General features: G+C 37.6%; 2 protein-coding genes across 14 annotated transcripts in view; one reads left to right on the forward strand and one right to left on the reverse strand.

Moving 5' to 3' along the window:
- Positions 1 to 17,631, forward strand: LOC107996434 (muscle LIM protein 1). 13 transcript variants are annotated; one of them, XM_062078754.1, is made up of 10 exons: positions 368 to 553; positions 2,034 to 2,105; positions 2,362 to 2,487; positions 4,170 to 4,332; positions 8,293 to 8,419; positions 11,990 to 12,086; positions 13,106 to 13,190; positions 14,524 to 14,820; positions 15,561 to 15,881; positions 16,188 to 17,631. In XM_062078754.1, the coding sequence occupies exons 3-10, from the start codon at positions 2,373 to 2,375 to the stop codon at positions 16,462 to 16,464; spliced, it is 1,482 nt and encodes a 493-aa protein (XP_061934738.1). In that variant the 5' UTR covers positions 368 to 553; positions 2,034 to 2,105; positions 2,362 to 2,372; the 3' UTR covers positions 16,465 to 17,631. The 13 variants fall into 13 exon arrangements, with proteins under 13 accessions (XP_016909959.1, XP_061934732.1, XP_061934735.1 ...); XM_062078748.1 differs by lacking the exons at positions 368 to 553; positions 2,034 to 2,105; positions 11,990 to 12,086; positions 13,106 to 13,190 and adding exons at positions 76 to 339; positions 11,287 to 11,383; positions 13,293 to 13,380; XM_062078751.1 differs by lacking the exons at positions 368 to 553; positions 2,034 to 2,105 and adding an exon at positions 76 to 339.
- LOC107996436 (paired mesoderm homeobox protein 2A-like) overlaps positions 17,308 to 26,056 on the reverse strand; it is a 15,484-nt gene continuing 6,735 nt past the window's right edge. The window contains exon 3 of the mRNA XM_062078760.1: positions 17,308 to 19,990. Within this exon, the coding sequence (XP_061934744.1) occupies positions 19,586 to 19,990 (405 nt within the window). The 3' untranslated portion in view covers positions 17,308 to 19,585. The remainder of the gene's footprint in view (positions 19,991 to 26,056) is intronic.

Raw genomic sequence — 26,056 nt, forward strand, 5'->3', positions numbered from 1 at the left:
ATATTGTCCATTCAGTTGTCACCAAGAGGAGGACCCATCCGAGCGGCCGTTCGGTATACTCGAGTATAGTGTAACACCCCCGCTAGTAGAGAGATGGAAGGCGGCTAGTACTCCCTCTGCCACCGCTACGTTGTCGTCAACAGCACTGACGTTCCGTTGCACACGTGCCGTGTGCAAACGGCTGGCTATGACTAGGACGGCCACGACGCGAGAACAGCCATTCGAATCCAGTATTAGTGCGGTGTAGAGAGTGCTTCTCGGTGTTTTTTCATCTTCACGCCTGCCTTCCTTCCCGAGGTTTACCGATTTTCCACTCGTGACTTCGACCGATACCCGGTGGTGAGTAGTAGCACAAGCACATCAGTGTTCCGCGGCCAACCGGAGATTACGTACCGAACTGCCGCTCTCCTCCACTGCTTTTTCATGGTTTCTCCACGTGTCGAGGAGAGAGAGAGAGAGAGAGAGAGATAGAGAGATAGATAGGGAGATAGAGAAAAGTGATTTCCACGTCGATCGAATCGATTGCTTTTGGTGCGATTTGGGAATTTAAACGGTAGTGAACCTCTCTATTTTCTTTGAAAGAACTCGTGAGCTTGAGGTTATAAATATTGTTTCCCGTTGATTCCATCGATCACGTATGTCTCGTAAATCGATCTTGGTTATTTCGAAGATTTTGAAGTGAAGCAGGGAACGGATGGACTAGTTTTTCTTTATAATAATAATTTTCAGAGATTGGTGGAGAAGGATTTTAAGAGAGCAAGAGGAAGCTTGGTCGCGGTGGAGGGCCGCATTTAGTCAGAGGCGTGTTGCGGAATAGAGTTACGCGGCCCCCTCCCGGTTAAAGTTAAAACACGCGTGGTGGGTTCACTGAAACGCGATGAAATTTGAGATCGTTTGGATGTAGAAGGTGGCAACGGCGTTTCTCGGCCTGTTGTGACGTAACGACCATGTAACAACCGCATCCGAACCATCGTCCTCGCTTATGACTCGTTGGAACACTCTGAAAATTAATCATCGATCAGGAGATCAATAATAAATTCGTAAAAAAAAAAAAAAAATATTTCTCCTAATTTTTGTTAATTTTTTCGTCAATCGGTTCATCATATTTTCTAATTCAAATACTGCGAAAAGATTCCAATTAGAAATCGATCGAATAATAAAGAATTAATTTCATCGAGTTTATATTTTATATAGAGAAAGAAACGTATAGGGAAGAAAGATTACTTGCACGATGGGTGAAATAAAGTATAGGTTAGAAAGAAGCGAATGGGTAGGGGTAATGGCTACCGCGTTGTGGAGAATCTAGCACCTTCCCTAATACGGCCTCGCGATCCGGCTTGCGTCTGCACGGATATAGAATCCTCCATCTCTCTTTCGGCTCTCTCGTAGTCTCTCTAGCATTTCTACTAATACCGTGGTCACTATACTTGCCACTAGACCCGCTTCCAAAAGTCCAAACTTTGATCTCTTACCAACCTCGTCTCTCAACTTTGCCTCCGATATTACCCTATGATATTTAATAGGGATTTATAACGTTACGTTAGCACTGGTTGTTTACTTCCAGATTATATTAAGCCACGTGGTTGGAAATTTTAAATTTAAGCTTTTCAAACTTCTTTTAATATTTCATCCTTCATCGATGATGAACGACGCCTTAAAATTTCATGCCTCCTTAATATCTATGAGGATAATTTCTATTCCGGGGTCATCTTATTATCATCTTATTACCGCTAATAATAAAAATTCCCTATGAATAATTATTAATGAGTTTCTAGGGGGAATTGCAATTTTTATGATTATCTTTCTACGAAATTTTTTTATTACCGTTAATAATAAAAATTTTCTATGAATAGTAATAATAATTGAAGTTCTAGGGGAATTTTTATGATTATCCTTTTATTTTTGATTTCATTTCTAAGAAGAATTGGGATTTATTTTATTTACGATGACATCGTTGCACTTCGATGTTGTTTTTTTCTTTATTCTTTTTGGTCACTGAACACTGAAACTTTAAGATTCAAATTATTCCGTAGTTAAAAATAGACTTCGTCTATCGGTAGTAGGGTGGAGACTGCAACTGTTTACGTTTCCTCGTGTAAGATTAGGTAATTGGAGGTTGAGTTATTCACTGTTTACGCATCGTAAAATCATCGTTAAAACATCGAAACTTTTAATTTCGCTCCATTTTCGAGAACAATTTAAAGCCATCATTTTATCTTCGCTCTTCCTTGTAATTGAATATTTTATTTTATTTTTTCCCCCATAAATTTAACAAAAATCCAGAAACACGATTAATATTTTGAAATTTTATATCGATTTACGAACTAATCGAGGATTTTTCTTCTTTTTTTTTTTTTTCAGTAACAGACAAAATGCCTTTTAAACCAGTAGAACATCCCAAGTGTCCCAAATGCGGCAAATCCGTGTACGCTGCAGAAGAACGTGTTGCTGGAGGACTCAAATGGCACAAGATGTGCTTCAAGTGTGGTAAGCGCCCGTTCGAAATATTAAATATCATCCCGGAAACACGTGCTTCGTGTTTTTATCCATCTTATAATTTCAATACTTCGAACATTCTCAAACTATACTTTTACTTTGATTTGGATCGAACATTTTTCTAATTAAATCGTAGAATTATTCGAAATATCTCTCGTTTCCAAAAAAAGAAAAAAAAAATATTTTTATTTCGATAGAACGATTAAAAGATTATCGAGCTCGTACGTAAAATTTTCGTAAGAAAATTATCCTTTGGAAAATTAAACGATCGATACTCGAATATGATTTGAACGATACGATGAATCTTATTAATTGATTCGTCACAGAGATCTCGGCATTCCCCATTGCGCAAAAAACACCATCAGCCGTTTTTAAATTTAGCCATCCCTATAAATAAGTTTTATGCCAGTCCCGGATGGTTTGTCTTGGCCTTAATTAGTTTTGTATGCTAGCCAGAAATCAAATAGAGCCACCCAACGTTAAGTCGAGGGTGCAACGACCCGCGCGAACTCGCCGGCAAAAATCCGTACTTCGTGATCCTACTTGAAATAGGAACTCCATTGAATATTCATCCGCGGTTTTGAGCGGAAATATGCTGCATCGAAAATTAACGCGGATGTTATACTTTATTCACGAATATTCCTCGAATATTTTTTTTTTTTTTGGTCTCTCTTTTAAAAAAGAGCAATAAGACGTTTTCAATGGATTCATCTTGTACGATTTCGTGTCCTCGCATGTGTCGTTCATTAATCCTTGAGAGCTTGAAAAATTTTTAATCGTTAAAATATTATTATTAAAATTAATTTTATCTCATGTCATGTTGCGAAAGATGATGGATTTTGATTTTGACCAATATGTTTTTGAATATTTATTATTATTAATTATACGAAATGATTTTATGGGGACAGAGTTTGAGAATAATGATAATTGGAAGAATTCTTTTTTTTTTTTTTAAATAAGTCAAAGTAAGTTAAAATAAATTAGAAGGAAGAAAGAATCGAACAAATATTTTTCTATTTTAAATGACGTGACAAATTGTGTGAACACGTGTTTGTGCGAATTTCACAAGATTTTGATAAATTTAACTCTCAACTAGAATTAGTTATGTAATATGTAAAGTGCAGCCGGTCGAGAAAGTAGGTGAAGCATTCTCTCTTCGTATAATTGTATTAATTCATTTACTAGCCTCTACCTGTCAAGTTTCTAATCTAATAAGGAATATTACCGCTGACAGAAATGTAAACCAGACTTAAGGAAACATTCGTTCTTAGATCGGAAGATTGATTTCCTTCCCGAATCTCGAACAATTTTTATATCCACAAATTAATTTAGCGCACATTCTCTCTCAACTCCACCTCATTTGACCTCGTTCGTTCTCGTTAACAATTTTTTGAAAAAGAAAAAAAATTAACGAAATTAATGATAATGCACATGAGTTTCGAATTCGATGCCGAAGAAATTTTCTTTCTTTCTTTTTTTTTTCCCCCCTCCCTAAGATCTCGCATGATAGAAAACTGGAATCATAATAAAAATTGAACGAGGTCAAAATCAAAAATTTTGAAACTTTTGATCGTCCGGTTTTAATGGCAAGAGACGAAAAATAAAAAATCCAGTGACAAAGAAGCCTAGCTAGAAGGATGGCGGAATAGCCAAACTATTCCTGTGTGTTCCAGGTCTGTGCGGCAAATTACTCGACTCGACAAACTGCACCGAGCACGAGGGTGAGCTTTTTTGCAAAGTGTGCCATGGACGCAAGTTCGGTCCTAAGGGATACGGCTTCGGTGGAGGCGCTGGTTGCCTGTCCATGGATCAGGGCGAACATTTGAAGAGTAGCGAGTGAGTGCACCTGCCCGTCGTCTCCCTCCCCTTCTCTGCCCCCACCCCCGCCTCCCATTCCCGAATCTAAAAAAAAAAAAATATATATATATGTTTCTCCCCTCAGTCGTTTATGTATATGATCATCATTTATAAAGAACCATACGTGCTGTTAATTAAACAAAAAAAAAAAAATCACAAAAACTGTATGAAATCGACCGACCAACAACCAACCATTGACCAAGCCCAATGATTCGACAGCAATTGCTCCTCCTCCTCGGTAACGATAAATCGGGGTGAATTGGAAGACACACGAACACACTTAAGGCAGCCTACTAAGAAACCCAAGGACGGAGAGCATGCGTCTGCGTACACGTGCATTACAGCATCACGACTGTGTAAAATTAAAATCCCCTCTTATTTTTTCTCTCTCCCCTATTATTTATAAATTTCCATTTATTCCTTTTCTTTTTTCTTATCGCCACTCGGCATTTCTCCGATTTTAAATCCTTCTCTCTCTCTTTTTCTCCGTCTCCTTTTTTTTAGTTTCGTTCACCTTTTCTTCGGCCAGTTTTTTTTTCTAATCCCTCTTTCAATTTTTACCCTAATGATCCCCTAACCCCTTTATGCGATCCTTTCGTCGTCCATCTACGGCACCGACTACGATGATGATGGTGATGATAATGATGATGTTGATGGTGATGATGATGGTGATTGCGATGCTATGACGACGACGACGATGACGACGACGACGTTATAATCATCGATTAATTAACTGTGTTTTAATCTAGTCGACTTCTCTCTCTCTCTTTCTTTTGTCACGTTTTAACTACCCACGTTTTTCTGGTTTTCTCTTATCTTCTCACCCGTTTCTTTTTATTGATTATACATATATACTTTCTTTCTTTTTTTTTGTTTTCGTTCTCTTTGTTTTTAGATTTATTTTACTTTTTCGTTCTCTCTCTCTCTCTTTTTTCTTTTCCTTTTATTTGTTTTTTCCGTTTTGTTGTTTCTTTTGTTCTTTTCACTTTTGCCCTTTTGTGAAACGACTGGGTTAAGAGCGGTCGTTTTCGTATATATATATATATGTGTGTATATATATATATATATATATTAAACTTTCTCGTTTCTTTTATGCGATTATTACAATTACGTTACGCTAGTTTATAGAATCATTTGTACCATCTGTAATAAGTGCCATTAAAAGACTTTAAAAAGGGAAAGAAAAAAAAAAAAAAACAGAAGAATCTGGTCTTCTTCATTGACACACAACTGCTTCGCGATTATTTTCTTGAGAGCATAGACGGTCGGACAAAAATGTTCTTGTGATCTTGTTGATCGGTGATTGTTAAATAACTCTTTCGAGAAATTACTATGGTACAGATGAGAGGGGGGAAAAAAAATTGTGTTGTGTTACATGTCGGTTATATATCACGTTATATATATATATGTATATCTCAAAAGACATTTTTGACCCACTGTACATGCCCATACACACCTTACTTACTTAACTTATATACGTGCTATGTATATATATATATGTGTAAGATAGATATTTAACATCTTAGTGGAAAAGCGATTTCAAAATTTTCACCTGGCCTCGACGACAATGGAGAACAATGAACCGGTTCAAGGACGAATACATGCGAATTCCAGGCCGTTTAATTTCTTTTTTCTTTCTTTCTTTTTTTTTTCTTTTTTTTCTAACATTTTAGCGACCCAGAAAACCTCAGCCAACTCTTCTCTCAACCACCACTTTCGAGTCCCCCCTTTCCAATCTTCTTTTTTTTTTAATCTTCTTCTCTAAAGAAAGAAACGAAAGAAAGTACAACAACACGAGAAATAAAAAAAAAAATAAAAAAAAGCGAACAAACGAGCAACTGAAAAAGCCAAGCAAAAGAAAACAAAACAGCAAAAAAAAAAATATCGAAAAAGAGCAAAAAAACACCCCACTACCCCCGCCAGCCCCGCCGAGTGCGAGCCAACCAGAGGCCCATGATTGAACAATATATGTTGTCGCTTTATCACGAGCCTGCGCTCGAAATCCTCGTGATAAAGGGAACTAGCGAGTAACAAAAGAAAAAAATGGTGAGCACCGAGTCAGATTCCGCCTCTCTCTCTCTATATCTATATTTCTCTTCTTGACTCTCTCTGCCTTTTCTCTTCTACCGCCTCACACGAGAAACCAACCGCTTTTTGTATATATATATTCTTTTTTTTCTTTTTTTTTTTCTTAGTCACTCTTTCTCTTCTTCTTCTTCTTTATTTTATTTTTCGTATTATTTTTTATTTTCCAAATATATATATATATATATATATATATAAATTTTGTCAAATCTCGCGGCCAATTTATCGATATACGCAACACACCTGCACGGCCTCTCTCTCTCTCTCTCTCTCTCTCTAGTAGTCTTTACTCATTTTTTCTCTCTCTCTCTATCTCTCGAGACACACAATAACTCCGTAACCCTTGCTAACACGTTTAACTCAATGGGTGCTTCTTTTTAGACAACAGCGATTTTACACACACGCACACACAATATACATACAACATTGCTCGCTTACAGACACACGTGTAGGGGTGCTGTACCGTAGATAAAACGCTTTTTCGGTTTCCTACCTGTTGTTTATTATTATTTATCTTTGAACGTTTTTTTTTTTTTTCTTTCTCAAATTCGAATTCTCTCTTAAAATCGATCCCTCTTCTGTTATCTACTTCCCATTTTTTCACGATTTCCCCTCCTCTCTCTCTTTTCTTTCTTTCTTTTCTTTCTTTCTTTCTTTCTTTCTTTCTTTCTTGCTCTGTCCTCACTCGTTCTTTCTTTTTCTTTTATTTTTCCGAATAAAACGTATTTATTTATTATTTATATTTGATTTCTTGTTACACACGATCCGCTTCTTGGCTCTCCTCTCGGGGCTCGGCGGAAGCCACTTGCGTGGTTGCAAAAGGGAAACGGGATACTAACCGATTAACTAACATGTGCCTAACACTCTAACCGCCCGGGTTGTTATTCTTTCGTCTGGTTTCTGGATCTGAATTGAATCATTTTTTAGTACGTTTAGAGTTTTGTTTCGTCTCGTCGATCCGTGGACGACGGAAACCCACCACGTGTTTTCGAACCTCGAACCGGTTCTCGAGCCGGAAGTATGAAACGAAGTTGTCTCAACTTTCCGCGCCCGTGGTTCCAACGGAGTTTCTGTCGTTTCACCGATCGATCCCTCCCTCTTCTGTTTTGCAGTGGTGTTTTCTTGTACTGTCTGCTTCTGTTTCTGGTGGTTCTCCACCTCCTGGTATTCCAACGCCCCTGATCAATATCCCCCCACCCCTTTCTCTCTCTCTCTCTCTCTCTCATCGAGCAACCTAACGAGAAGGAAAAAAAGGAAATTCGAGATTGTTAATTCTCATCTCTCCCTTATTATTATGGCGAATTAACATTTTCGCAGCCGTTTACCGTCTCATTTGCAGCTGCTTCAAAGTAGAGTTTTATTAATTGAAATTGCAAGATATCAATACGGATTCTATCTTAATTTACTACTCGATCGACTTCACGACTCTTGTTTTATCCTGTTCTCATCTTATCGATGTTTTACCTTGATAATAAACGCGCGATTTTTCAATCCAATTTTATGCCAAGTTCGAGAAGAGGCAGTAAAAAGATAAAAGGAAAGAAAATTCGACGACAGCTGCAAATCGAGTACTTCTAAACCGGGTTCTATTTCTCATTTCTTTAGCCCCTTGATTTTAATGAAATCCACGCCGCCGCTTTGATAATCTTGATTTCACGGAAGACGGGAAAAAGAGGGCGAAAGAAAGAAAAAAACAGAATCGGCTGTGAAAGAAGTTAATTCCAAATATGTGAAGAATTTGATTCTTGGAATTCTTGTGGGGCGTTGGCACGCCAATTGGGGATCACAGCTTTTTTTTCATCACTATAAACGGGTGAAGTGACGATCTGATGTCTACAAGGGGCACGTTTTTAGGGAACTCGCGAGAGGATCGAACGCCATTCTGGAACCAAGAGCCATCGCGAAGGCGCCAGAAGGAGAGGGTTGTCCTCGATGCGGAGGATACGTGTACGCTGCCGAACAGATGCTGGCCAGAGGAAGGGTGAGTTTCCCTTAAAATTGCTCGTCCCTTTCGCTCAACGAGACACCTCTGTCGTTCCTTGGTACCGCGACTCGTCGAGAAATGGAAGAGAATTACTCTTGGAAAATTACGATTACAGTTACACTTCGTTTCAGTTTAGTCAAACTTCCCCGAGACACGATTATCATTGCACAATTATTGTACAATTGGACGATACAGTAAGAGTGGTGACATTTAATCAATGACCAGTCGTATAACTATTCTACTTCAAAATGAATTTTGAAAACACTTTGGAAATTTCATTTGCAAAATTAGAGAAATGGGATCAAGTATATTTTATGAAAATGATTTACACACAGTTCAAAAAATTTATTTAATGAATCAATTAACTACTTCGATAGCTTGATATCCATTTGATTGATCTCATTTTCGGAAATTTTAAAAATTTCATTTGCAAAATTAGGGAAATGGAATCAAGTATATTTATACATAACTTCAAAAAGTTTTCCTTGACGTTCAAATTTTTACTTAATGAATCAATTAACTAGTTCGATGATTTAATAATCGATTTGATTGATTTCATTCTCGAAAATTTTGAAAACACTTTGAAAATTACAATTTCGCATTTTAAAAATATATTAATAATTAGCGAAAAAGCGACTTTACCATCTCTCTACGATCTTACTCTACTTTCCTCCCTCATCGACATTGCTCGATATCTTCGAGGACAAATATTATATCACCGATGGAAGGAACCGATGGAAGAGGAGCGACGAGTATTTTTAGCGCGCGCTTTATTTCTATTCGAGCAGTCCAAGTGATTCAAATCCAAGAGGGGAGTCGTAAACAGAGAAATTTCGTCAAGTTCGAAATTCCAAATTATTAATCGCCCGATTCGAATTCTGTCGAATCTCGACAAAGATTAATCGCCGGCCAATCTTACCCCGTCCCCCTTCTAGAAGCGTCGATTCTCTTCGAAACAAAGTTGGAACTATCTTGTCCAGAGAAAGCGGAAAGAAAGAAAGAAAGAAAGAAAGAAAAAAAAAAAGGAAATGAAGTAATCGAATGCTGAAGGGTGGGCTGTGCTGTTATTCGATGCTAAAATTGACTGGATCGCCACTGGTTGACATGGTGCCAAATACTCACGAATCGTGACGTGCCTCCGTAATCTTCTTCTTCGTCTGACGAAACGCTTAATTTCATAACAATGAGGGAAAAAATAAGAAGAGAGAGCGAGAGAGAGAGAGAGAGAGAGAGAGAGAGAGAGAGAGAGAGAGAGGAGAAGAAGAAGAAGGGGATGAGTCGACGCTGGCCAACGCTTGTTGCCGTTGGTGACGGCCCAAGAGCTTTTCCTGTCTTCGTCAGGTTTGGCAGATCACCAACTGGCCATCCCCGATGCGTTGGAAAATAACTTGGAGCAAGCGATACGGACACCGAATGAACACTTAATCGCCCCTTTTAGGCCACTGTCAATCCTCTCTTCTACAGCTTTGAATATGGTGTGAATTTAAAAAGATTCTTAATCTAAATATTTCTAATTGCCATATTTCTTTTGTTCTTTATTTTTGTATCATTTACACCATATTTGGATCAATCCTCTCTCTTTGAATATGGTGTGAATTTAAAAAGATTCTTAATCTAAATATTTCTGATTGCCATATTTCTTTTGTTTTTTATTTTTGTATCATTTACACCATATTTGCATCAATCCTCTCTTTTATAGCTTTGAATATGATGTGAATTTAGAAAGATTCTTAATCTAAATATTTCTAATTATCATATTTTATTTATTTTTTATTTTTGTGGTGTGAATTTAGAAAGATTCTTAATCCAAATATTTCTGATTTTTTTTGTTTTTTATTTTTGTATCATTTAGATCATATTTGGGTCAATTCTCTTTTTTACAGCTTTAAATGTGGTGTGAATTTAGAAAGATTCTTAATCTAAATATTTCTAATTATCATATTTTATTTATTTTTTATTTTTGTGGTGTGAATTTAGAAAGATTCTTAATCTAAATATTTCTGATTGCCAAACTTTTTTTGTTTTTTATTTTTGTATCATTTAGACCATATTTGGATCAATCCTCTCTTCTACAGCTTTAAATGTGGTGTGAATTTAGAAAGATTCTTAATTTAAATATTTCTAATTGCCATATTTCTTTTGTTTTTTATTTTTGTATCATTTAAATCATGTGTGGATCCTCTCTTCTATAGCTTTGAATATAGTGTGAATTTAGAAAGATTCTTAACCTAAATATTTTTGAAACGCGATTATCAAATTTTTTGTTTGCTTTTTTTCTCTATCGTTTAATATGGTGTCGTTTAGAAAAATTCTTAATCTAAATATTTTTAAAACGCCAAATTTGTTGTATTTTGAATCACTGCATTCTACAATTATAATTTGTACGAAGGAAAAATTATAGTAAGTAGCTACAAGTAGCCACAAATTGATACAAATCGCGCGGATAGAATATATTCTCTTACACGAATCCTCATCTATCTTGAAATTTTACTCGTTTGATTAATCTTGTAATTAGAAGCTTCTGTCGTCGAGGATAAAATTTCAGGAAGAAAGCTCGTCCTCCTCCTCGTCTGGCTCATAACACATGATACACGACGGCCAAATTGGAGACACACCAAAATTCAACTTTAAGTTAATCTCTCGATTAACAACAAATCACCAATTCTCTCTTCAATTTTATTCGAACCAATTAAATTTTATTCAAACTTGAGAGACATCTGTGTGTCGCGGTACCAAGGTTTCAACGTTTCTTTTTCTTTTTTTCTTTTTTTTTTCCTTTTTTTAATAAATATCGATCATAGCGAGAAGATATACACGACCGATTGCGGGATATCATCATGGTTATTCCTACTTCTTGTGATTAGGCTTACCATAAGCAATGCTACAAGTGCAAAACCTGTCATCGGTCTCTGGACTCGACGCTTCATTGCGATGGTCCTGATCGCGAGATATATTGTCGAGGTATCTTTTGCAATCCAACAAAACTCTATTGCTCGTCTCTTTTTCTTTTTTTTTTTTTCTTCTTTTCCTCTCTCTCTCGATCATCATCCATATGTGTCTATTCTAAATTAATTTCTGTCATCCTCTTGTCCTCTTGGCCATCCTTTTGTAACGCATTGTCCTTCTTAGTTACGATCCTTTACGTTAATTGGTTCAGAGATCCGTGGTAAACACATTGGCGCAAAGTGTTCCGTAAATTGTCACACGGTATAAGTTCCAGTTTCGTTTCGCTAGATTCTAGCCTTTCACTTAGATTTCTAGTCTAGAGAGAAGGACGAAAGATACCATCTTAGAACCTTACGATGACTTTGCTCCCTATTATCGTCGCTGTCGTCCTCGACTCACAAATGACCAAGTTCTATTACCTATCACTCGGGAGGCGTTTTATTGAAAAAAAAGTATGAGCGAGCAGAACAAGCCGAATTTGTTGAAATTAGTTGGAAAGAAAGAAGAAATTGTGCGGAAAAATGGAAATGTTGGGAATAACTATGAGTAATAGAACGTGAGAATCGGAACGCGGTTCCTCTCGGTGACTAACACCACTGTGTCCCTTTGTGTCCCACGTAGCAATGGCACAAGGAATGCTTTAAATGTGCCAACTGCTCCAAGAGATTAGACTCGGTCAACTGCTGCGAAGGTCCTGATAAGGACATCTATTGCAAAGGTGAGGACATTACATCAGACCAGAGATACGAAATACTGTGGATACGTTCTACGACGCTCTCTATCTAATTCATATCTATCCGTCCCTTTCAGAATTGTCTCGTGTTAAAATCAGAAAAGAAAAATCAAATCGATATCTATATCTCTCATTTTAAAATCAGAAAAGAAAAATCAAAAAATCGATAGATATCTATACCTCTCCTATCCCTTTCAGAATTCTCATGTTAAAAAAAAAAAATCAAAAAATCGATCGTTAAATCGATAGACATCTATATCTCTATGTCCCTTTCAGAATTGTCTCGTGTTAAAATAAAAAAATCGATAGATATCTATATCTCTATACCTTTTTCAAAATTCTCGTGTTAAAAGAAAAATCAAAAAATCGATAGATATCTATATTTCTCATATTAAAATCAGAAAAGAAAAATAAAAAAATCGATAGATATCTATTATATTTCTCATATTAAAATCAGAAAAGAAAAATCAAAAAATCGATAGACATCTATATCTCTATGCCCCTTTCAGAATTCAGTCTCGTGTTAAAATCAAAAAATCGATAGATATCTATACCTCTACGCCTCTTTCAGAATTCTCTCGTGTTAAAATCAGAAAAAAAATCAAATCCATAGATATCTGTATCTCTCATGTTAAAATCAGAAAAGAAAAATCAAAAAATCGATAGATATCTATACCTCTATACCCTTTTCAAAATTCTTGTGTTAAAAGAAAAATCAAAAAATCGATAGACATCTATATCTTTATGCCCCTTTCAGAATTCAGTCTCGTGTTAAAATCAAAAAATCGATAGATGTCTATACCTCTACGCCTCTTTCAGAATTCTCTCGCGTTAAAATGAGAAAAGAAAAAATCAAGAAATCGGTTTGTAAATCGCGATGAGAAAGAAAAAAGGAGAAAAAGTACGGAGAACGTATCCGAGTATGGGATATATCCCTGGGAACGTGAACGTAGGCAACTAGGTTGAAGAACAGAGCAGATACCTTTAACCAATGTTCTCCGCAGTATGCTACGGAAAGAAATTCGGACCGAAGGGTTATGGGTACGGCCAGGGTGGTGGCGCCCTACAAAGCGACTGCTACGCTAATGGGTGGGTTTTCAGAGCCGAGACTGAGACGGGAACACGCGAGATATATCCCGCCTCTCGGCTTCTACACTCTCACTATATACGATGCGCTTGTCTGCTTAACAGCTTGCTATCCGAAGAAATTCGGTCCGCGAGGTATTGGCCACGCTGGGGTTATGTGGATCGGGCTGCAGTGCGATATTGAGGACGAGGGGTACGCGTCCCCTTAGTTATGCTACTATTCGCCACTATTTCTCTCTATGTGTGTGCGTGTGTGTGTCTTTGTGTCTGTTTGTCCATCCAAATTGATTTTCTCAGGGAGCTCTCCCACTTTCTTCCGATTAATTCTCAAACGGAATTTTCCAATAGAAAAGATATACACAAGTTGCAAAATATCGAATAATTGTTGGAGGGATAACAACGCACTGTTGCGTTAAATTAATGTCATTGGGGAAATTTTACAAGTTGACAGGATTAACGAGTTCTCTTGCATTTAAGAAAAGAAAAAAAAAAATTTTAATAAAAACCGATCGTCCGATATATAATTCGATGAAATTATATCGTGGAAATCGTTGATATCGTTGAAATGAAATTTAAAATCGGATGGAATGATTTTTTTCTCTATTTTTTTTATCGAAATTCGAAACGCAGAGCTGTTCCAAAGGGGGGTTCAGGATCGGCTCAAAGTTGAAGAAATCAGGCCTTCGCGAGAATGAAAGAAAAGATTGAACGAACGTTCGCATCATACGTCTTCGTGGCGTATATATAAATCGACGCTTTAACGCTTTGCGCTATTACTCACCTTCGTTAGTTATCTTATTTTTTGAATCTGACTAAACCGCTTCTGATTGTAACTGACACTAATTCTTAAAAAGCCATAATAACAACTTCTCTCGCCCACCTCTAATTAGTATCGTGCACTAAAAGCATGCACCTTTTCGCGTAATGCAGTAGTTGATTTTACTACAAAAAAAAAAAATATATATATGTATATAAAATTTCCTTTAAGTAAATCTCGTGCTCGACGATATTGATAAAATTCAATTCTCGATGGACGCTTTACATCGGCAATTCTGAATTTTAATCGCCGATCAATATCGACCGGTTCCACTTTGCATGGAGTTGTTTTTCTTATCGTGATCCCCGAGAAACTTCGAACCACGAGTCGCTCGAACGGGAATAAATTTGAATTCCATCGAATCTATATCTCTCTTGATGAGAGAAATAAAGAAAAATAAAAATTCGATAAAAATTTTAACGTTTTAAATTTATTCGTTCATTTCGAGCGATTCGATGGCGTCGATTAAATAAATTTCTCCTTCGGATCAAGGGAATTGTGAATTTTTCTGAATCGTAGCGAGGCAGCTCCTCGTACAACCGTGATCGACACCGCCATAATCAAAGCCCCGCCCGGCAAAGGTTGTCCACGTTGCGGCGGCGTCGTGTTCGCCGCCGAACAGGTGCTCGCGAAGGGCCGCGAATGGCACAGAAAGTGCTACAAGTGTCACGACTGCAGCAAAACGCTCGACTCGATCATCGCCTGCGACGGGCCCGACAAAGACGTCTACTGTAAAACCTGCTACGGAAAGAAATGGGGACCGCACGGATACGGATTCGCATGTGGTTCGGGATTCTTACAAACCGATGGTCTAACGTGAGTAGAACTCCTCTTCTCTCCTCCGTGCAAGCTGCAACATTCTTCTCGGCCCATTATACCTCCTTTAGGCGTCATAGAAAGTAATTTCACTTTTTTCACGACAACGAAACGTTTCACGTAATCACGAACAGTCGAATTCGATCTCGTGGCGATTTCTCGAGTTTTATTCGTCGGTGTCTTTGTTTAGTCTTCGTCGGATTCGATTGGTATTCGCGGCGCGTCTTTAACGTTGTCGGAACGAAATTTTGAAAAGTAGTTTTCACACTGGCGGACCGTTGATACACTTTCTTCTCCATAGATTTCGCGTAACCTTTTTCTCGCTTGAACAGCATTCTTACCTTTTCGGTAATAAAAAAGTGAAATATGCCGAAAATACTTTTTTCGATCTCGCATCATCACGCACGAAAAACCCAACTGCATCGAACGAATTTTTCTTATGGATAAACCGTATAAAATGTCGACTCTCGAATAATAACACCGGTAGAGTGAAGTTGGCTGGATAAACGGTATGCAGCACTAGCGACACTCGTGTGAAAAAACGGAATTACTTTCCAAACAACCCAATATATTTTTCCAATCGTTTCTTCTATAATTATATATTCATCGATTGAATAAACTGCAAAAACTAACTCCTCGAGAATCGAAATAGCGATTCGATGGATCTTAATCATTTGGAAAAGCTAGTGTTTAAAAACTTTCGAATCGACTTTTGAAAGAGAAAGTTATTTCCGTTTCAGGGAGGAAGAGATTTCGGCTAGTCGACCATTCTACAATCCCGATACGACGGCAATCAAGGCGCCAGCCGGTCAAGGTTGCCCTCGTTGCGGTGGCATGGTATTCGCCGCCGAACAACAGCTTGCCAAGGGGACTATGTGGCACAAGAAATGCTTCAACTGCGCCGAGTGCCATCGACCTCTCGACTCTATGCTGGCCTGCGATGGACCCGACAAGGAGATTCACTGCCGATCGTGCTACGGCAAGCTTTTCGGACCCAAAGGATTCGGGTTCGGACATACCCCGACCCTCGTTTCAACCGATGGGGATCACGCTCCCTCCTAGTAAGTTTTTATTATACCTCATTGGCTCCCACACTCCACTTGTACATTTCCATTTCGTTGGACTCTCTCGAATCTCTTAAAATCTACCATTACGATTCGTTCCTTTTTTTCCCGCGTAAAATTAAAAATTTCTCATCTTCGTTTCACAAGTATTATTATTTTCGTTTAAGATTAAAATTTTGGTTGCCAGAGAATGAATCGAAGGAAGAAAAAAAGGAAAAGAAAAAAAAGCAGACTATCAAAATCATGACGATTCAATTTCCTCTCCTCTTCTACTTTCACATGGCCGAATCGTTTTTTTTTCAGCATCGATGCAAAGCCTCAGGTTGGGCAGAAGCGGAGCGACGGGCACGGGTGCGCGCGTTGCGGCTACCCCGTGTACGCTGCCGAGCAGATGATCTCGAAGAATCGCGTGTGGCACAAGCGTTGCTTCAGCTGCGCCGAGTGCCACCGCTCGTTAGACTCGACGAATCTGAACGACGGCCCAGACGGAGACATTTATTGTCGCGGATGTTACAACCGGAATTTCGGGCCGAAGGGGGTGGGCTTCGGCATGGGCGCGGGCACCCTGACGATGGCCTAACTTGTTCAGAGATATATTCAACACCAGCTCGAACCAGTCTCATATATATATATACATATATATATATATATATAAATATAAATATACACATAAATATAATTATATCCAATATATATACGTGCGAATAAACGATCGCGGATAATATACTCGCTCGCAACGCTTAATAAAATTCATTGTTGATCTTCTCTATTGCGGATTCCTTCGTTTATTCGTATGTATAGAAATATGTATATGTATAGACGCCTGACTCCTCGAAAAAACTAATTTTTCGCGAAAAAATTTCACGCTGCTCCGAAAACCAAAGAGAAAAGAAAAGAAAGGGAAGGAAAAGAAAAAGAAAAGGAAGAAAACAAGCAAAGAGAAAAGAAAAAAGTCAAAGAAAAATTCTCGTTTCTTTCTTTCGTTTCAACGACGTTTTTTTAATCGCTTAAATATATATATATATATAATTCGATTCGATCTTCTTACCGAAGAACTGCGCGCGCGCACTGCGATTTTCCATTCGTCGATGATTCCGTCTCCTCGATGATGCGCCGCACGAAACGACCACGCGATACGCAATCGATTAATCGAACTGTGAACGAGCAAGCTTTTATTACTTTTGTATAAGGCGAAAATTTGCGATCCGAGATCGAGAAGCTCCGCGGAAGCTTCCTTCTCCCTGGGAACGGGGTAGAATATATATATATATATGTATATATTCTATATATATATATATTTATATATATATTCCATCCGTCGGCATCCTGTTTTTTTTCTTTCTTTCGTTCTTTCTTTCTTTCTTTTTTTTTCGAACCAAGGACTTGGAATTCGGGACCAATACTGATTCGGGGAAACTTTAGAATTTATCCATCGATCTTATCTCTCATAAAAGCGTGCAAGCCAGCAAAGGATCCGCCCCCTTTATCCTCGGGAGAAGGATATACACGAGGCTGACACAAGAAAAGTACAAAGTATACAAATCCGTATATATTGCCTGGATTGCGATCAGGAGCAACGATTGTAGTGTTAAAACGACGAACAAGAAGAAGTGGCGAGCGAAGAAGAGCAAGGGACGAAGATGCGAAAGATAAATAAAAAAAGAAAAAAAGAATGATTATTTTCAATAAATGTAATATGTTTCGAAAAAAAAGGAAAAGAAAATAATAATAACTACAATAATGATAACAGAGAATTAAAGAAAGTAGAGGGAGCCTTCGGGGAGGGGACTTTGACCTTCGCGTGGAAAAGAAAAAAAGGAAATACAAAGTGGAGAAGCGGCGAGGATACATTCGTCGTCTCGACATTCCAATTTGTGCGCGTCTAATCGAGAAGACCTCGTCGAAAGAAAAGTCATCGTTTCGACCGATGCCTCGGTTTGCTTTATGATCCTTATATCGACAATTCTACGGAATATTAATTATTATTATTATTATCCACAAGCGTTCACTATATAAAAATAGTTTGGATGGTCGACAGAGTAACGACGCGTTCCTCGAATCTCCCTCCCCCTCTAAAAAATTGATGATCCCCGATGCGAACGAGACACGATTTCTTTCTTTTTTTTTTAATCTTTAAGTGGATAGATGGATGGATTAACACCACCAACTCGACGATCCTACGCGGATCGAACATTTGTTGCGAGATGTTTCTTCTTAAAATAAATAATTTCTTTCACGATCCCCGTGAACCGACCGGGGGGCTGTTGATTATCGAGCCCCCTTTAAGAGCACTTAAAGATTAAACCAAGGGCAAGGGTTCACGTGCGTCGTTTCTCTTCGATTCAAGGATTAATTTTCGCGATTAACCGAACAGGCGGAGGAGCGATAAGTTTTCCTTCGACTATTGGGAACGGTTTGCCTCTCTTTCTTCTCACTCACTTCTACCACTCACTCACTCACTCGCTCACTCTTTTTCTTACACGAGCACTCACGATTTTCTTCGATATCGTCGGGGGACACGGACTATAACACATTATCCTTATTACGAATGGACCTTAATAAATCTTATTATACTAATGTATAATTCTGTAAATGTAATGGGTATTGGAATGGCCAATGACACACACGACGGTGGAATTACATCTTTGCTCTCGTTTTCTCTCTCTCTCTCTCTCTCTCTCTCATCTTCTTAAATACGCTTCTTCTTCTTCTTCTTCTTTTCTTTACTTTTTTCGTTCTTTTTCTCTTCTCTCATCCGTCTTGCAGTCACTTTTTTTTTTTTTTTTTTTGAAGGAAAAAAGAATCCTTGTTCCCGTTCGATGGATAAGTAAGTATGAGTTTACGGTGTAAAACACTAATTTTTCTATATTTATAGCAACAACTGTACACATCGATATCCTCCGTTAAAGTGTCGTTTAATTTCAATTTTGGCAAATTGTTGTTGTATGTGGAAAAAAACGCTGTTCAGTTCTTTCTCTCTTTATCCGCTGCTCTCGAGACGTTCGTTCGAACAACGAGAAGACCCAAAGCCAGATTTGCACCCAATTTTTTTCTTTTTCTCCTTTTATTTTGAAAAATATCGACCGATTCTCCCTCGAGAAACTTCTCTTCTGGACAAGTTTTTCCCTTCTTTTTATTTATTTATTTATTTATTTAACGCCTTCGCGTGCGATTTAATACATGGCATAAATACTATCCGTTCGTCGACTAATCAATGAGAAATATAGGACGGTACGTAGATATCGGTATCACTCATCAGTTTTTCCAGCGAGAATCTTTTTCGAATAAAAGTATCTTCCATCGAGGTCGTTTTTTCACAAAAAGTATTATCGTTATTATTATTATTTACATTATTAAAACGTTACATTATTAAAAAACACACTTTCCAAAAAGAAGAAGAAGAAGAAGAAAGAATAAAAATGAAACTTGCCCGATTCGGGCGCAAATTCAGTGCGGATAAAGCAGTGAAAAGTAACAAAAAAAATAGGAGACAGAAGGAAACATAAATCTGTTAGATATCTAAAAAGAAAGAAGGAAAAAATGAAGAATTTCCGATCGAGAGGAAGGGGATAAAAACGACCCGACGATGGAAGGAGAGGCTGAACAGCATTCGCAACAGTTTCCATTCCAATACTTGTCGCGACTTCCCCTATATTTACATATATTTCGCTGGGATGGAGTGGGTGGTCTCGTCGGGACGATTAGTAGAGATTCGCAGTTTTCAAGGGCAACGGGTCCAACAGATACGGCGGCAGCGCCGCCGAGAAAGGCCTGGGGCTACACGAGCCCCATGCCCCGCCGCCCCCGTTGCTTCCCCGCTGCGTGTTCGGCGAGTTTCCCTCCGCCGCGGACGCGTCGCTCACGGCGTGCTTCACGCTCACCAGGTTCGGGTTAGGGATCGGTTTCACCTCGTTCGCGGACATCACGGCGTTCGTGGTGGAAGGCGGCGTGGCTGGACTTCTCGGGGAACGGCCCTCCGCCTTCACGCTGCCACCCACGGGGCTGGAGGCCCCGCTGTCCACGCCTATCCCGCTCTGGGACGTCGATTTCTGCTGGGCCAGCCTCTCCTGCTTCCGGAATTTCGCGCGCCGATTTTGAAACCACACCTGCAATCATTTCCCCATCATTTTACGAAATGCGAACGTTTCTTTCGTGAATTTCGACGCGTCGTACTTTTATTATTCACTATTGTTCCTACTCGTCCACGAATATATAAATATATGTGTATATATATATGTATGTATGTATCCTTGAATCGGCGAATTCTGTCGGCTGATAGAGTAATCGAGGTGGAAGAGAGAGAGAGGAAAAAAGGTAGAGTAGGGGGAAGACAAAGAGGAGGAGAGGATGAGTGACGGAAAAGCGCGTCGTGTCTGCGTCCGGCTCGTCAGAGCGGAACGTCGGCGCGGGCAGCGCGCTCGTAATTGGCTCTAGTTGGCCAAATGAAATATTTAACGAATAAAATAAACGGAAAGCGGCGGTGACCTGCATGTTAAAGTAGCGGATTTATTTGCTTTACCGTTTATCTGACCAGCAAAGCCACCCTCCCTCCCTTCCCCCACCCTTTTTTCTGCCCTCCCCTCTCCACGCGCTTCCTCCTCGACGTGTGTGCACGTGGATCCCACCCCTAGATTTTCCAGGGGCGGCTTCGCTCAGCTTTCCTGAGTGGTAGAATCCTGGGGAGGAGGGGGAAAGGGGTGGATTCGGAGAGTTAGGGGCGCGGGACACCATGATGAACGTGATTGCCCTTTCCGGACGGCAAACACTGCTATTGGATTTTTATCAGCTGCTGCTGGCTGCTGCCAGTGCCACCGCTGTTGCTATTGAACGGCCGCCGTTCCAGAAATTCAACTCGTGAATCTTCTTCCCCTTTCTATCGATTAATCGATCGATGATTTTTATCACGCCTTTGATCCCAATCTGATCCTTTCATTTCGCCTCTCTCTCTCTATTCTTTCTTTCTCCTGGAAGTGTTAGCATATTTCCAATGATAAATACGTGGCACGTTTGGGATATCTTTTTTTTCGATATCTGCGTGCAAGATAACGAAAAAGGTGGCATTCGAGATTAAAGTTTCAATAACAATTTTTAATAAGGGGAGGGTTGGTTGAATCAAACGAGAGATTAATTATTCGAAGAGAACGTTCGAATTTTAAATTATCGGATTATCTTTTAATATCGAGGAAGCTCGAAAGTTTTTCCTCGGCACTGAGGTGTTTCGGCGATCGCGAAGGCAATAAAATTACGTCATCTACCGTGGCAGTGACAACACTAATAATTCGTATTTGGCCACGGACCAGAACCCCGAGGAGGCCGTAGCAGCATGTGTGCCGTTGTTTGCCGAACGGACGACGACGCCGGCGTGAATTAGGGAGACTACGTGCCGGCGTTAATGTTAAATAAATACGGTACGCCTAAATAAAATGCAACGAGCCGCACCGACAGATGTCCACCTCGTTTTGGATAAATATTTAAGCCTCGCTTCACGCGCTCCGCTGCCTGTCCGCTTCCTTTCCTCGCCATTGCCAATCAGCCCACCCTTGTTTTTCTCAAAATTCTTCCCGAGCTTCCCTTCACTTCCTGCCAGAAATTATTTCCAATTCCTTTTCCCTTTTTCTATAATCGAGAAAATTACTTTCTCCAACGCGTGACGCGAATTTTTAATTTTTTCTTTTTTTCATTTTTCTTCTCTTGGGAAGAATTATTTCTATTTTCTTTCTATACTAATTTTTTCTCTTCGCTCTTATTTCTTGGCAGGAATTACTTTTAATCTGTTTTTTTTTCCTATAATATCGAGAAAAGTACGTTCTCTAACGCGTGATGCGAATTTTTCATTTTTCTTCTCTTAGGAAGAATTATTTCTATTTTCTTTCTATACTAATTTTTTTCGATTATCAAGAGGATGAATTTTTTGAACTTTTCATATTTTTTTCTCTTGGCTTTTATTTCTTGGAATTACTTTTAATCTGTTTTTTTTTCTATAATTGAGAAAAGTACGTTCTCTAACGCGTGATGCGAATTTTTTCTTTTTCATTTGTTTTCTTTTAGAAAGAATTATTTCTATTTTCTTTCTATATTAATTTTTTTCGATTATCAAGAGAATGAATTTCGAATTTTTTGAATATTTTTTTCTCTTGGCTTTTATTTTTTGGCAGGAATTACTTTTAATCTGTTTTTTTTTCTATAATTGAGAAAAGTACGTTCTCTAACGCGTGATGCGAATTTTTAATTTTTTCTTTTTTCTTCTTTTAAAAACAATTATTTCTATTTTCTTTCTATACTAATTTTTTTCGATTATCAAGAGGATGAATTTTTTGAATTTTTCATATTTTTTTCTCTTGGCTTTATTTCTTGGAATTACTTTTAATCTGTTTTTTTTTTATAATCGAGAAAAGTACTTTCTCTAACGCGTGATGCGAATTTTTAATTTTTTTTTTTATTTTTCTTCTCTTAGGAAGAGTTATTTCTATTTTCTTTCTATACTAATTTTTTTCGATTATCGAATTTTTTGAATATTTTTTTCTCTTGGCTTTTATTTTTTGGCAGGAATTACTTTTAATCTGTTTTTTTTTTTCTATAATTGAGAAAAATACGTTCTCTAAAGCGTGATGTGACTTTTTAATTTTTTTTTCATTTTTCTTCTCTTAGGAAGAATTATTTCTATTTTCTTTCTATATTAATTTTTTTCGATTATCAAAAGGATGAATTTCGAATTTTTTGAACTTTTCATTAGCCCATATTTTCATATTTTTCTCTTGGCAGAGATTATTTTTAATCTTTTTTTTTTTCTATAATTGAAGTAAAAAAGTACTTTCTCTAACGCGCGATGCGAATTTTTAATTTTTTTTCATTCTTTTTCTAAAAAGAATTATTTCTATTTTCCTTTTTCTATAAATTTTCAATTACAAGAGTATAAATTTTTCGAAACTTTTATCAGCTCACATTTTTCTATTTTTTCTCTTGGCTTTTGTCTCCTGAAAGGAATTAATTCTAATTATTTTTCCATAATTGAAAGAAATAATTGAAATTGTTTTTAAAAGTTTGGAGAATACATTAAAGGAATTTTTCCTTTAAGATATAAGATTTAAGATAAGAAATTAGTGTTGAAGATTATCAATTGTACTCAATAATAAACGTAAGAAAATGCAGAATCCAAGGAACTAATTTTCCTCTTCTTAATCAGAAACTTAATACTGATAATTAACATTCTTTGAAATACTTGGAGCGGGAATTTTATTTATCTTCGTCCACTTGGACATAACGTTCCAAATTTATAATAAGAGATAACCAAGTGACAAAGTTTATATTGCTATTATATTTATCAAAATGAATTGAATAGAATTTTTGCATTAGACAAATGAGAATTTAAGAAAGAAAAAGAATCCAAATTAAAAACTTGGCAACTGGGAAACGTTCAAAACGTTCGAGATCTTTTGAAACTTATAAATGGAAACAGATTTGTACTTTTTTTAAAGTTTCTCCTTCTTCCAAACAACATATCGTTTAAAAAAAAAATATCATATTTGAAATTCGTGATTCAAAGGAAAGGACAAAAATTTTTACAACCTAATGTAACGTAAACAGTTTGATAAAGAAACTTATAGACGGATCATTACGGATTCCGTGTCGATAGGAACAATTTTGCGGTGTATTTGCTCGTTCGATTAACCCTCACGTTTGTGAGTCGTAGAGATTTCCTCTCCTTTTGGATCTCGCAACAGCCCTGGGGGGCTGATCCGTGTTTACTCGTGAAATTCTTAGCCGAAAAACAAAAATATCCCTTCCCGAAATTGAGAGCGATTAGGATAGGATTCTGATTTTTGACATTTTTCTATCGCAATTGGCTGAAATTTTTAAGTACACGTGTGTAAATTCACAGATAAACGCGTTTCAACGTTTTCTAGATACGTCGAGGGAAAGAAGAATTAAATTAAAATGGAAGTTAAAAAGAAAAAAAGAATTTATGATCTCAGGATTTAGTCAGGAACGAGATATCGAATCGATAGTGTTAAAATATGAGAAATTGTCACTCTGTCTTTCGGGGGGAACGCTTGGAGTTTAAGGAATCTTTCGAATTTTTGAAAACTTTGGCGAAGAATAAAGTGAAAGTTATGGAAAGGAAAAGAATCAAAAAGTGAACTTCTTCTAAAGTTTTTCGTTTACATGAAAAAAGAAATTATACGAGTAGAAAAAAAAACAATTACGTTTATTTATTTTAAAAATTTTACTCTTTCATCTTCCAACTGGTCAATTTCAACATCGACCGTATTATTGCTTAACAATTTTTAACATCTCGCCATCCGAGTATCATGAAACGTGAAAGATGCGATCTCTTCCTCTTTTAGATTTAAGGATTCGCTCTTAAGCAGCGAAGGATGTTAGTAGCTTGTGAAAGATTCACAGCACGTCCAAGATTCTCTCGATGCGTCACATTAAACGAGTTATAAGGATATATCCCGAAGCACTGCTATCAATATTATGGTAAGAAGTCAGATGAAATTATTGTTACACGTCAAAGCACTTTCAAAGCTTTGACAATAAAGATCAGAGGGATGTCTTACAATTTTCATGTTTCTCTGACAAAATTATTCAATCATAATTAGAATCCTCAATTTTCTCATCTACAATATCCCATAACTTGAGATAATCACCTCTTTTTTGTTAATTTCCTTCTTGCTAACTGTTAAGCCATAGTTAAAATTTTATTCAGAATCTCGCAAGATAACTGAAATTTAAAAATATCTTACTTCAAACATAATCTTTTACCTCATAATTAAGTAAAGGAAGAATAATTATCTCGTCTATTTATCTATTCTCAGAAGAATACAAATTTATTTTTTACTATGAGACTCTAAATAGAATTTTGGAATCAGTTTGAAAAATATAAGATAGCAAGCTTAGAAGATCAGAATTATACTATATCGCTATATCATAGTATATCAATTAATTTTAAAAATTTGGCCAAATTAAATAATATTTCTCATGATGTTCAAAGCAATGATTCGAAAGCAAGAATAAAATTACACTTGATGGTGATTGCTACACTCTCAGTCGCCAGGAATCACCTTCTTCAATTAACCAAATAAGTTTCGGAACGGAAATGTATGACTCTGCAGACAAAATCTTGATTAAGAGATGCGTTGGACGGGCCGATGCCATTCGGCTTGATGAATAAATCGGTATGGACAGATCTCATTAACTGCGTATCCACTTTCGTGTCTGACCACAACCGTGACAGTTCACTGACGGCCGATCCCTGTTGTATTCTACTATTAAAGTGAATAGTGTCGTGTACTTATTCCAAATAATATATTTTATTTAATAATGTAAAATCAAGCAATAAAAACCGTGTTTCAATCTTACTTAGACTCATGTGTTGGCGTTTCCAGAGGGTCAAAATGAATTTGAACTCACAGAAAACGAGCCACTCTAGAGATGTCTAATACATTCAATCTAGCATTAAAAATCGATGACAAATTTGGGAAAATTAGTATACGATATTTATAATATATAGTTTGCACATTTCTTGGAAAAAATTTATGACACGATCAATCAAATAGAATAAGAAATTTCTATGATGTACAAAATCATTATTAATATTAATTGCCATCGATTAAACTTCCTCTGCCGCACTGTATCACATGCATTACATCTTTTCTAATATTACCCATACTCTTTAATTCCAATAAAAGATTGCACGTTGCTTCATATCTTCTCCAAGTAAAAATTCCAAGTATCGTTCCGACTCTGGAGTATCACAATTCTTTCCCGATTCTCCGGCTAAAGCCATTTTTAATGCCAATTACCCAGGTTAATCTGAGCTATCAGCACGATAACGTGCAGGCCAGGGTCGAAGAAGTTGGAATACATCGGGTGGTGCACCGGTGTTCAAGCAACACCCAACGTCGTTCTCCGTAGATGATACCCAGCAGGACAGTTTTTAATCACCGTAAGTGGATCTACATAGAGCTCGCAATTACCAGGGCACGCTCCTGCCATGGGCCCCTTGTGTATCAGCCACCCTCGTCGGCCTACGAGCCGAGCCAGAGCTCCAATGTTTTCCCCATTTCATCCCTCGATGCCATGCCAGCCATCCTCCCTCCTTGCCTTTCCAACCGAGATCCTTCCGTTGGAAGTGTTATTCGTCGTTGCGTTTTTGATCTTTCCTTCCC

The sequence above is a fragment of the Apis cerana genome, linkage group LG8 (assembly GCF_029169275.1).
Source record: "Apis cerana isolate GH-2021 linkage group LG8, AcerK_1.0, whole genome shotgun sequence".
Lineage (NCBI taxonomy): Eukaryota > Metazoa > Arthropoda > Insecta > Hymenoptera > Apidae > Apis > Apis cerana.

Bases quoted from the DNA above. Each gene is read 5' to 3' on its own strand.
- LOC107996434 (XM_062078748.1), top strand. From the start codon at position 2,373: ATGCCTTTTAAACCAGTAGAACATCCCAAGTGTCCCAAATGCGGCAAA. The intron at 13,381-14,523 runs GTACGCGTCCCC...TCTGAATCGTAG, and splicing joins TGCGATATTGAGGACGAGGG to CGAGGCAGCTCCTCGTACAA. The intron at 14,821-15,560 runs GTGAGTAGAACT...TTTCCGTTTCAG, and splicing joins TTACAAACCGATGGTCTAAC to GGAGGAAGAGATTTCGGCTA.